Source organism: Pelophylax lessonae (genome assembly GCF_965119305.1).
Source record: "Pelophylax lessonae genome assembly, chromosome: 7".
Taxonomy (NCBI): domain Eukaryota; kingdom Metazoa; phylum Chordata; class Amphibia; order Anura; family Ranidae; genus Pelophylax; species Pelophylax lessonae.
Genome location: NC_138774.1, coordinates 233,995,736 through 234,008,883, shown reverse-complemented (window position 1 = coordinate 234,008,883; position 13,148 = coordinate 233,995,736). Strand labels below are relative to the sequence as shown.

The window sequence follows — 13,148 nt, the reverse complement described above, 5'->3', positions numbered from 1 at the left end:
ATCCTTCAGGTCTATAGAGGCCAGGAATTCCCCTGGACTCAGGGAGGCTACCACCGAGCGGAGAGATTCCATACGGAACTTTCGAATGCGCACAAAGCGGTTCAGCGCTTTCAGGTCCAGAATGGGACGCACCTTGCCCTCCATTCTGGGCACAGTGAACAGATTGGAATAAAAACCTTGAAACCTGTTCCAATGAGGCACCGGGACAATCACCCCCTGGGCAAGGAGGTCCTGCACCGCTTGATGCAGGTCCTGCAGGCGCCCTGGGGTCAAATGAAGATTTGAGGGAAAAAAATCTGTCAACCGGCTGGGAAAAGAATTCGATCTTGTACCGCGAACAAATTATTTCCTGAACCCACCTGTCCGGAATTCGGAGCAGCCAAGGTTGGAGGAAACCGCGCAAACGTCCCCCCACCCCTGAAACGGGTGAGGGCGCCCCTTCAGGCAGAGGCTGATTGACACGCCGCACCGGCACTGCCGGACTTCTGTTTGCCTGTCCAGGGCTTCTTCTGGCTACCTTGGCCCTTGAAGGGCTTACCCTTGGTTTGATTTCAAAAGGCACGAAAGGACCCCTGGTTGGGCCGAGAGGCGGAACCCCGCTTGCCATGAAAGGACTTGTGCTTCGGGTTCTGGGGCAGCATGGTCCTCTTGCCTCCGTAACGCCTTTTACCAAGGTATCCAACGCCTCGCCAAAAAGGCGAGAACCAGCATAGGGAAAATTAGCAACCGTTTTCCGTGATGTCTGGTCAGCCAACAAACTCTTCAGCCAGATCAGTCGACGGTTAAGCAACGCGACCCTAGATAGGCGTGCTACCAAAGGGGCTTCATTTAAGGCCGCATCGCACAAATACATGACTCCTTGGTGAATTTGATCAACCATATCCAGCCTGGCAGGTGGGACAGAATCGGACACGAGGTTGCACCTAAGCACCTTCGTCCAATCAGCCACCGCCTGAGCCACCAGAACGGACACGAAAACAGGTTTGAGCAAGGAACCCGCCACCGTGTAGGAATGGCGGGCCAGAGACTCCAAACCTCCTGTCCGTGGGATCCCAAAAAACCGGGGTCTCCTCAGTAGGAATCAAGGTAGCCTTGTTCAATACTGACACAGTGTGATCCACCTGTGGAGAAACACACCATCGCGATTCCGTAGCCGGTGCAAAGGGATAAAGTAACTTAAACCAACTAGGTACCATGAATGGACGTTTTAAAAGTGCGCCACAGTTCATTAACTGTGTAATGAAACAGCGGGGCAGGGAAAAACCTGCGCCGACTTGCGGGTCCTGTGTGTCCCAAATGAGGACACAATGCCCGGAGGACTGGGCTCATCCTCCAAATGTAGAGTTTTTTACAGAAACAATCAACTCATCCATGGTCGCGCGTTCTTCAGGCGACCCCGGGGGAGAAACATCAACCCCCTCCGCCTCCCTCTCAGACCCCAGCGGGTCTAAGGATGAGCGAGACCCTGAAAAGGGCACGCCCACCGCAGCAGTCATATCACCATCTGAATCAGAGGAGAGAGATAATCTGGGCCTCTTCCTAGCAACACGATCAGCCATCAGCACCTCCATTTTGGACACTAAGGACACCACTACAGCGGCCAAATCAGGCATAACAGGGGCCACAGCAGGACTGGGGTCCCCCACCAGGGCTGGAGGGAATTTGCTGTCCTGAGATTCCATTGCCAAGGTGAAAATAACAGTGCAATAAAAGGGTACTGTCCCTTTAAAACCGCTGCAGAGTGCGCAGCCCACCGCTATATGAACAGTGACCAAAGACCCCCAATAGGAGAAGAAAACTGAGCCAGAAATGACAAAACAGAAGGTTATGGAAGAGAGTCTGCAGAGCCCCACAGTGTTAAGACCTAGATCGCTGCTTCAGAGGAAAAGGAAGTGAGGTCATGAGAGGCTGAACTATAAGCTGCAAATGACCCAGGGAAAATGGCTGCCCATAGAACTGAACGGGAGACTTCAGGAAAAAGGCCGCCGACATGTGCATGGAACGATCGTTCTGCCACACGCCGGATGGCGCCAAAACAGCATGTGAATCAGACCACAGTGAAGCCAACATGCTTGCCCAAAGTAAAGATGGCTGGCCGCGCGTTTTCCCCCCGCTGCGGCCGCCACACACACGTCTGCACCCCCAAACACACACCGAAGTGACACAGGGGAAGGGGCCCCCACATATATACACCGCACCGCATGTATAGAGAAGACCCCCACAGGGATCGCAATAGGGAGCCCCACACCGGCACAGACATGGGGGACACACAGCAACACAGGACTGCCACCCCAGACAGAGGCCACACACAGAAGTACTTACCTGTACCAGATGGCGTGGGGTGCCTCTGAGAACGGATAGCCGCTATCCTCATCTGACAGGGAATGCCGTTTTGCCAAGGACATTACACTGCATATCGCAGATGTGTCCAGTGAGGTAGCCACCTCACAGCTGCATCCCTGCTGTGAGCAGGGATGGGTCGCTCTTAATGCCAGGACGAACCATGGCTGAACGCTCGATGGCGGGCTGGGGGACCCTCTGCGCTGGAGAACCAGGGCGGCCAGTCCGATACCCAGCTCCGCATGAATCCATCTTCATCCGAAGAGTCAACTAAAAACTAAAGCTGACAAAAGAAACAGCTAATATAACAAAGAAAAAACTGACATTTTTGAAAGAAAATCAAATAAAAAAGATCAGAAGGCTGAGACTGGAGCCCCAGCACAGGGAAAGCCTAACTACTCCTGACGCTAGGCAGAAACAAACTGAGTTGGGAGTGGTCACTGCAGGGGGGTATTGACCAGTGGGACAGCCCCCATGGGTGTGCATATGCAAATGTCTTTGTTCTTTTGACTAAGTCTTATGCCTTGCTACTCCTGCGGAGCGGAAGTCAATACCCAATAGTGATGACTTAGAGGTGGCGGCGACTGTCGGAGGACATAAGAGAAAAAGCGTTTTATTATGTATAAAAATTAAAAACTTGAAAACATACCACATGACTGTATGAAGTTATCGTAAATGGCAAACTCATCATTTACATCCAAACCCCTCCCTCCTCCCCCCCCCCCATATTGGATCCCACAAGGGTAACACATATAGCAACAATAATAGGCTTAATGCAGGTCCATGTGAAGAGGATTAATGTGCTGGTGGGGGATCTGTTCCAAAATATATCACAAAAATCTTCAGGAGGTAATGAGGTGGTAAAAAAAAAAAATAAGATAATACGTTATATGGGTGGTGGTGCTGCAACGCAGTGCAAAACTGGGAAGCAAAAACAGAGAACCCAAGGCCACGCTACACATTAAGGAGAAACAGACAGTCCTAGGAAGTAGGCTAACCATGTAGAGCCTACATGATGGTTTTCATAGATATGACTCACTTGTATGGCCCCCAAAGTTCTAACTTTGGGTAACCGCATGAAACTCTTTCCATGGAGTTACGCCGAAAACAGAAATTCCCTCTGAGGCATAACCTCCTAAATTCAGCTAAGCCTCAGATCCATGTCCATTCAAACAGTGAGCTGTGACCTGGCCCGCCCCCCCTCTCTCCAGATTGGCTGACTGACTGTCAGCAGCGGGAGCCAAATCACGCCGTTCTGCCGTCACAGCCAATGAGGGGGGAGTTCTGGGCAGTTGAGAAACTCCTACATCGCTGGATAAGGTTGGGCTCATGTAAGTATTAGGGGGGCTCATCTGCACAGATTTTTTTTTATCTTAATGCACTGAATCCATAAGAAAAATAAAAAACCTTCTGCCTTCACAATCCCTTCATGACTACTTGGGATATTCCAAAGCACTGAAAGCGAGGGACAGACAACAGAGCAATAATCCCAAACACTTCCAAAACTCAAAAAGAGAACAGGGGGGAACCTTCCTACAGAGCCACTTGCAAGACCTTTTCCCCAAAAATGGCGTCCAAAGAGGTATGAACTTATACTTGGTATAACGTAGTAAAAATATAAAACAAAGATTAAATAGCAGGCCTTACCAACAAGGACAAAAGTTTGATGCTAAACAGGCCAGACAGAAATGACACCCCTGGTGCAATAGGCCTTGGCAAGGAATGGAACAAATCTGCCCTTGATACCATAGGCCTGAGAAATGAGCTGACAAATCCACCTAGAAATAGTGAAACTGGAAGCAGCTGGATCCTCTGGCAGAGCAAACAAGGAAATAGACTGTCAAAAAAAAAAATCTGTGAACTCCAGATAAACGCAATTATTCAAAGAGTGAAGCCCATTTTCATTAGGCTAGAACAAAAAGAAGGCAACACAATGTCCAGATTTAGGTGTATTGAAGAAAACCCCTTAAGAAAGAATGTGGAATGAGGCCTCCCCACCACCTTATACTGGTGAAAAAATAGGGACGGTTTCTGGCAGGAAAGTGCAGCCAACTCAAGGAACCTGCAAACCAAGGTACAAACAGAAAGAAAACCTTGCTTATAAGTTACAAGGGAATAGAAGAGATGTTTAAAAGGAGAAGTCTGTAAAAACACGACAAGACCATGTTAAGGTCCCACAGAGACAGAAGGAGCTGTGCAGGCCGAAATTTCTGCGACACCAACCATTGAGGTCACTGAAAGCCAGTGAAATCTCTATACCAAACTGGAGAAAAGCCAAAAAGCAACCCTAGACATGCCATCAGGGATTAAACATACAAGCCTGACAGCAGGCAAAATAAGCCTTCCATGTAGGACAGTACAAATTCCTGAAGTTTGAATTCCTAGGCATTACAAAATCAGATAAAATGTGATTAATTCACATTTTTATTTAGTGCAAATTTTTCCTAAGTGAAGCTGCCAGCAGAATCCAAAATTGACAATCAGTATAAAATATAAGAAAAGTTTCTTATGCGAAGCTTGGAATGATAAAGTATTCGATCAACTTATACGATAAAGTGCCATTCAAACTGCTTACCAGATGAAAAAAGTATAGAGCCTGTCATCAAATATGTAACGGTTTCCTGGATATTCCAGACATCAGTAGGTCCACTCGATTAGAAGGCAACAGGATATTTGGAATCAAACATAGACAAAGAAAGTGGTCATAGTGTAGTAGGTTGAATTAATGATAACTTATAGTACCCAAAAAAAAAAAAAACACCAAGAAGCTGCAAGGAAAAAACTCAGCACCTCAGTGTGTCTTAACAGGCATGCTTACCAGACTCTTCTATTCCTTCTCTTCTATTTACTTTCTCCACTCTATACTAAGTTACTATCTGGGATTGCCTATTGTTTCCTGTAAATGGAACACATCCCCACCTCCTTCTGCTATGTTGGAGTGCATAAGGAGGGGCAACTTCATGGTTGCCAGGTAAAGCTTCATGCGTCCTTGATTGCCGTTTTTACTTCCTTTAAAGAGGCATGCCTGCATTGTGGGAGGGCACCTCAGACGATGGCTGATTGGCCGAAACGCGACAGCTAATCCTAGGGCACGCCAATGATTGAGAACCGTGGATTTTGACTGTGCACATCAAAGTATTTGTAGTCACTTTAAGTTGCTTCAAATAAATTTCTCCTTATACTATTTACTACACTATGAGCCAATTTTCTTTTTGGGTACTTGTTGATTCTCCTGAAATCATCTAGGACTGGATTCAATTTTCATAAGGATGTCTGTGATGAGAGCCAACTAATCTAGTGAGAGGAGGACTGAGCCTGTCACGGCTGCTAGTATTTTCTGCTCTGAAGATCAGTTTGTCTGGTAAGCAGCTTGTTAGGACACACTGAGGTGCTGAGTGTTTTTTTCCTTGCAGCTTCTTGGTGGTGGCTTCTTTGGGAACTATATTTTCTAATTAATTCAACCTGCTACACTTTGAGAACTTTCTTTGTCTAGGTTTGATTCCAAATATCCTGTTTCCTTCTAACTGAGCGGACCTATTGAGGTCTGGAATATCCAGGAAACCGTTACATATTTGATGACAGGCTCTATACTTTTTTTCATCTGGTAAGCAGTTTGAATCACACTTTATCGTAGAAGCTGATAACTATCATCTTAAGCGCCGTATATGAACTTTTATTACAAAATCAGAAACCCTTCTATCCTTAAGGAGTTTGGCTGCTACAGCCATGCCATCAAAGCCAAGGACTAAAAAAAATGGAAGGAAAATTGGGCTTTACAACAGAAAGCCTTTGCCAATCTGGAGGAGCACCATGGCTGGTCTGCAAAGATTTAGGATGTTGCCATGTCCTTCCTTGTCAAGAAGGTGGGGGTCAGAATCCCCACAATTCCCTTCATTTTCATCATGCGGAAGGAGGAGGAAGAAGGTTAGGTGGAAGGAAAAAAAGGAGCACAAAAAAGTGATCCAACTGAGTCACAAGGGCAGCTACCAAAAACACCTGAGGATCCCTGGTTAGGGACACAAACCTGTCCAGTTTGTTGTTGAATCTGGATACAAAGAGATCAACATCTCCAGGTGAAGGGCTCATTCTCCTAGATTCAGCTGCAAACCGATAGTTAAGCCCTCATACCAAGGGGTCAAGGCAGCAGCAAAAGCTGAGGCAAGCCCCCACCCATGAGAGTGGGGGTGCCCTTTCACTGTGAAGAGGATTTGCTTGGGGTCCAGCATATCTTGCATAACTGGGAGTAGAGCCTATGAATAGTTACTTCTAAAAAGGATCTCTTCTTGAAATCCATCCCTTTGTGGATGAATGCATTAAGGGGCAGTCCAAATAGCAGTAGCCCTCAAAGGACAGCCTCTCATTCTCCTTGCAAAGATCTTCTGCAGACCCAACATATGAGCCACAGGAGTCTTCTAATGTGCACAGACATAATGCACAGCCTTGAAAGCTGCCATTTATAATCTTCCAAAGGCCTCCACGAAAAACCTCAGGGCTCTTGCAAAGATTTCCTTTGGCTGCAAAATTGCAGAATCTTTTGAGAATGTTTTTAGAATGGAGCCTATGCTTCAACCAGACTATAGAGTGTTACTAAACCCAGGACCCTGCATTCACTATAAATGGTCTCCCACAGAACATGGAAATTCAATTATTTTAGTCAATATAAACTGTTAAATACCCTTTCTTATTAGCAGTACATTAGCAGTCTTGTGACTTCTATCAGTGTCTGCTTAAAGCTTGTAGGAGGAATATTAATTCTACTCTATCCTATGAGGCTGCAGGACCCCTGACCCTCTGTCTGGACAGTACTGAATGGCCTTGTGCCAATCACATGCATCCTCCCAAGAAAAATAAAAAAAACTCTAGCAATATACACCAAACTGAGCATGTGCAGTGACTCCAAAGGCTGTCTCAGGAGATAGATTGAGGACAGTGGAAGAAGGGAAGGGTCAGAGAAGATAGGATTAAACGGCCTTTTAACACAACGCAGAAGATTAACTCCATAACTTCCACAGTGAGTGCAAGCATACTTTACTGCATATACAGACTGATTTTTTTGGTTGTGGGTTTACTTACACTCTAAGGACTTGGCAAACTCCAAGAGCCACTCCTACCAGAATGGATACCTTCAAGAGGGCCTCTACTCTCTTAACCATGGCACCTTCAAAAAAATGGACCTCATCCACTGGGACCATTCAGGTCTTACCTAAAGCAGATCTTTACCCAAAGGAACTTAATAAAAAAAATAATGTTCTTTAGCAGGGGACATAAAATAGGATTTTTAATTTACAGTAAAATCCATTTCTAAGTGTTCATTGACAGACACAGCTCCTCAGGATTCTTAACCATTGGGTTATACTGCCCCCTACAGGAGTAGGACACTAGGCAGAAAAATAACATAACTACACCTATGGGCAGTCCCAGGAGGTATACTCCCTCTCTCTGCTATAGGTACTCAGCTTTGTTACAAAGAGTGTCGGAAGTATTACAACTCCATAGAGGGGCAGGTGCTGTGATAGTCAATGAACACAGAGAAATTGATTTTACGGAAAGTTAAAAATCTCATTTTATCTTTCGCTCTCTAACGGACACAGCTCCTCAGGATTCTTGACCATTGGGATGTCCCAAAGCAGTGTTAAACATGAGGGGTGGGAACAGAAAAAAATTCCCAAGGCTAACAGCCAACCAGGTAACAGGAGCTCAACAAAAAACAACTGGAGCCCACATGAACAATACTCCGCCCAAAGAGGGAACAGACCCTCTAAACAGTAGCCTGCAAAACCTTGGGGACAAAGGAAGCAACCACAGATGCCAAAATATCCACTTTTTAAAATTTTGTGAAGGTGTGCACCAACGACCAAGTGGCCGCTTTGCAAACCTGTGTCACTGTCACCTGATGATGGAAGGCCCAGGAAGCACTAAGCGTCCGGGCAGAGTGCACCTTGACAGGGAAAGTAGGAACCCGACCCTTGATGGAATAGGTCTGTCTGATCCATCTTGAAATGGTCACAGAAGAAGCAGACAGTTCTTTTCTTGGCCCAATTGTGAGCACAAATAGTGAGTCTGACTTCCGAAAAGACTCCGTAGCTGCCATGTACGCCCAAACGACATCCAGGGCATGCAATACAATTTCCTTAGCATGTTTTGGCCTGGGACACAGGGCAGGAAACACAATGTCTTCATTCAAATGGAAATCAGAGACTACATTAGGAAGGAACGACAGACAGGGGCAAAGAACCACCTTATCTTTGTGGACAACCAAGTAAGGGGTGCGACAGATAATGCCACCAATTCCAACACCCTGCGAGCAGAGGCGATAGCCACCAAAAAAAGGTCACATTCTGGGACAGTGTAAGCAGGGGAATCTCCTGAATATTTTCAAAGGGAGGCTTCAGGAGGACTGAAAGCACCACGTTCCGATCCCAAGGCAGCAGAAGAGACCGCACCGGTGGAGTCAAATGTCAAACCCCTTGAATAAAAAAGGTACGCACCAGGGAGTGCACAGCCCGGGGCTGTTGAAAGAATACCGCCAAAGCCCACACCTGGCCCTTGATACTCAGGTCCAATTTCTGCTCAATCCCTTGTTGAAGGAAGGTCAAGACCCGAGTCAAAGAGATAGAGCGAGGATGAACACCACCAGGTGACTAAGACCACAAAATGTATGCTTCCCACTATCTTCCTAGATGTAGACTACCTAGCCTTGAGCAGTGTCAGAAACACTGACCCAGGGAAACCTCAATCCCTCAGCACCTACCTTTCAACAGCCAGGCCATCAAAGCCAGCGACTGCAAAGCAGGATGGAAGATCGGCCCTTGGGACAGCAGATCCTCTCTGAAAGGCAGGATTCAAGGGACGTCAGTGAATCATCACACCAAGACCAGGGAGGCCAGTCTAGAATGAACGGAATTCCCTTCGGCCTCGATCCTGCGTAAAAGCCTCGGCAGAAGCTTAAGAGGAGGAAAATTGTAGATCAGACAATACTGGCCCACGGGGCCACCAGAGACACTGTGGCGTCCGCCAGAGGATCCCATGAACTTGCCACAAACCTCAGTACCTTTCTGTTGAGCCAGGACAACAACAAATCCACCAAAGACATATCTGATGAATCGCGTCCAGGTGAAGGGAACACTCCCCTTGGTCCAATGCCTGCCGACTAAGATAGTCCGCATGCCAGTTTTTCCACTCCTGGCATATCTACGGTGGAGAAGGCCAGAACGAAGCCAGCTACTTCCAGGGCTGTCAATACAGCCTTTGTTCCACCCTGGTAATTGACATAGGTCACCACAGTGGCATGGCCCAACGGGAAACGTATCAGTAGCACCGATATGATCCGTCTGGTGATCCAGGCACAGATGCAACCAGTGTGGGTCAACCTGTGCCTCTCGAGTGCAGCTACAGCTGTGTAAGAAATCATCCTTACTAGCAGACAGGTCAGGGAACGTGGCTACTAACCCAGCAGGGAGGGCACATCGGCAGTGACAGAGCCAGGTTAAGGATGTGGAGACAGATGAAAAAGGAGAGCGCTCCGGGAAACCCAAAACAAAAAACCAAGGGGGCTGCCGACTGAGGTCCAGCAGAGAGGGCGCCGACTGAGGCACCGCACAGGGGGTGCCCTTTGCGATGCCCCTCCAAGGGGAATCATCCTCACCATCTCCCGCAGAGGAGGCCGCCAAAAGAGCACCCCTCCCTCCCCCAAGGAAGGACGTCGGCCACCAATGATTCTGATGGGGGTTGCGACACAGGCAGAATCCACCCTAGGGCCCCACAACACCTACAGGGAAGGGCACACTTCGCCTAATAGCAGCTACAGCTGGCAGCAACCCAGATCATCTCCACAGCACCTCACCTCCAGAAGGAGGGGCCCGTCTCAGCCACGTGGCATAATCTTTGGAGAGCCTGGCTGCAAGTGCACAAACCGAGGGGACCTGGACTGATCAACGGAGCACTTTCAATAGACAGGCCGTCAAGCGGATGTTAGCAACGGAGATGAGCAGCGTCAGCCGCCCTTAATAGGGCTGCCCCACACAGCGTCTAGCCAGTAGGCCGCAGCTTCAATTACCAGCGGGTCTGACCACGTGGCACGCAGAAGCCCAGTAAACCGCTCCCCAGGCCGGAGAGGGGCTGGCGGGGGACTGGTTGTGAACCCCAGAGGGACCAACCACCCCAGGGAGTACCTGTGCCACACTTACCAGCAAGGAAAGTTGCCATCTTTTTACCGGTCCAGCGTGCATGTAGGTAAAACTCCCAAGACAGACCCTCCTCACCACCAAAGTGGGGAGGTCTGTCGGCCAAGGCAACACTGACGCAGACTACTGGTGCCGAATCATGTGTCCCCGCCCCGGTCCAGGATGGGACCTGTTATGGCCGAACGCAGAGCTGTAGAATGCGCGCGCGCTGGCCAGACTGGAGTGTCCACTGGATCTAGATTATCCAGCCTATCGCCCAGTCCGGCAGATGATTGTAGATCTTGTGGAAAAGAAAAACAGGAGAAAAACCATTTAAAAAAGGGAAAAAATTAGCAGGACCAGAGATCCTGGCAAGGAACTAGGTTCTTACCCCAAACAAGGCAGACAAAAAATGAGGATCTATAGCAGAGAGGGGGAGTATACCACCTGAAACTGCCCATAGGCGTAGTCAAGTTCTTTTTCTGCCTAGTGTCCTACTCCGGTAGGGGGTAGTATAACTCAATGGTCAAGAATCCAGGGGAGAGGTGTAAGTCAATGAAGGAAAGAGAAATTCCTCATTAATATTTATGCTACCAAAATTAGTGTGTGCTGTAAATTGCCTTTAGCATTGTTCCTGCTTTCTCTTGCTGTTGGCTGCCATTTTGCTGACACTCAGAGCTCCTGAACAGTAGTATATCTTTAAGCTTTCAGCAGATCAGCCTCTAGTGCACAGGTGTCAAACACAAGGCCCGCAGGTCGAATGTGGCCCCCTAGGCCATTTCATGTGGCACTCGCACCTCTCCTGCAGCTGTGGTATCATCCTTGCCTTTGGCCCCCCCCCCTCTTCTCAGTAGTCCGAAGCAAAGGAGAAGTGGCCACTAACACAGATTTAGAGAGATTTGTGAATAATATTTGAGAGAAATAGGCCTTTTGTGTACACAGAGAAAGTCTTAGATCTGAGTTCAACTCATGAAAAATGGAGGCAAAAACAAGTGTTGCATTTATAATTTTTGTTCAGTGTATATAGTAAGTCTGTAACGAACATTATCCTGAAGGGCTGATCAAGTGCTGGACTGGTAATCCGACCAGTCGAACTCCCAAGAGGTCCATTCACCTAAAGGTGGCAGCATAACCCAAGTAGTCTTGCATATCAAGTTCTCTGTGTCCTTAGTTGTACGATTTAAAAATCTATATCAAAAGGATTTTTTTTTTTTTTTAATAACAGTTGTGATACAAGAGCCGAGATACTTACATTTATGGCAAAGCCGCCCTGAGAATCAAAGTCACTGCCTTGTCTGGTGAGGTCTCTGTACTGCTGAAAAACTTCGTCACCCATATCTTGAAGGATCTGACTGACCTCTTGGTTCATAGCCACTGGTTTGGGTTCGGTTTTTTCAGCCACTGCAAGAGTAAAGCAAATATTCCATAAACCATGTCCTAGCTATCAGACAATGTCACTATAGTGAAGACGATCAGTGTTTTACAATTTTTTTTTCCAGTCAAGGCACCCTTTAGAACTGTGCACAATCCTGGGGCACACTAGTCTGAGGGCTCATTTACACCAGAAGGTGCACCCAAGCATGCTCTTTTTAGCGTTTTCGCACACGTCAGACTTTTAAATAGTCACAAGCGTACAAGCATTTGCTAGATGCGTGGGGGTTTAATTTGGAAATAATGGCACCCACGAGACTCCAAAAGGCAGCATATTTTTGTAGGGTAAAGGAAAACTTGCAATTTCGCACGTTACCTCACAAAACTTGGTGTGAACAAACCCTAAAATGTAGTCTGAGGCAAAGTTAAGTGATCTTTGATCCCCCCCCCCCCCCAAAATCAGTATACCAAGTAACAATGTGGGCTAAGCAGTGGCACTGAGGAGAGCACAGCCTGCACAGCGCTCTCCTCCTTGCAGCTATGTGTACTATTGCCGGCAAAGCAGAAAGCTGTAGTGCCACGCGAACTGTCCTTAACTACTGATGTCATCAGTTGCTAGGATGCAGGCGGGCAGCACTACAGCTTTCTGCTTTCCTGGTGATACCACACATTGCTGCAGGGAGGAGGAGATAGCAATATGACTGTGCTCTTGCTCTCCTCGCAGATTGGCACTGCACAAAACTTGAGGGTATCGCTCAGACCGGGATGTGGTTGAGGCACCCCTGAGGATTCTGTACTGCAACGCGGGTGCCCCAGCACCTTGGGTGAAAAACCCTGATGTAGACAGTTGAGGACAGCCAACCAATTGTTTCCAACATTTGGTTGGCTGTCCTCAACTGTCTACATCAGGGTTTTTCACCCAAAAGCATAGGATTGGAAAAAAATAGGGGGGGGGACTAATAAAACCAAACCCTTACCTTCTTCTGGTGCATGGTAAGCTGCTAGTGCATTTAACATGTCATAAATAACCTCCTTTATAGTATCCGAAATGACAGGAAGAGTAGAGGGTTTAACAGGTGTGGTCTTCACCAGTTGAACTGCATTAGGGCCTTTAATACGAAGGTTCTCAAACTCATCATCAGAAGCTGAAAAACAAAACAAATCCTGAAATTTTAAGTACATTTAGTACTACGAATAATCAGAATTCAGATCTAAAACATGTAAATATCATGAAAACTGTGCCAACAAGTGAATGGTTGCAAGGACACAGGGCAG

General features: G+C 47.4%; 1 protein-coding gene across 1 annotated transcript in view; it reads right to left on the bottom strand.

The window, feature by feature from the left end:
* HUWE1 (HECT, UBA and WWE domain containing E3 ubiquitin protein ligase 1) overlaps window positions 1-13,148 on the bottom strand; it is a 484,118-nt gene that overhangs the window by 228,753 nt on the left and 242,217 nt on the right. Inside the window, exons 42-43 of the mRNA XM_082264230.1 lie at window positions 12,851-13,018; window positions 11,755-11,903 (exon numbers count right to left, since the gene is read on the bottom strand). Coding sequence (XP_082120356.1) covers window positions 11,755-11,903; window positions 12,851-13,018 — 317 coding nt within the window. The remainder of the gene's footprint in view (window positions 1-11,754; window positions 11,904-12,850; window positions 13,019-13,148) is intronic.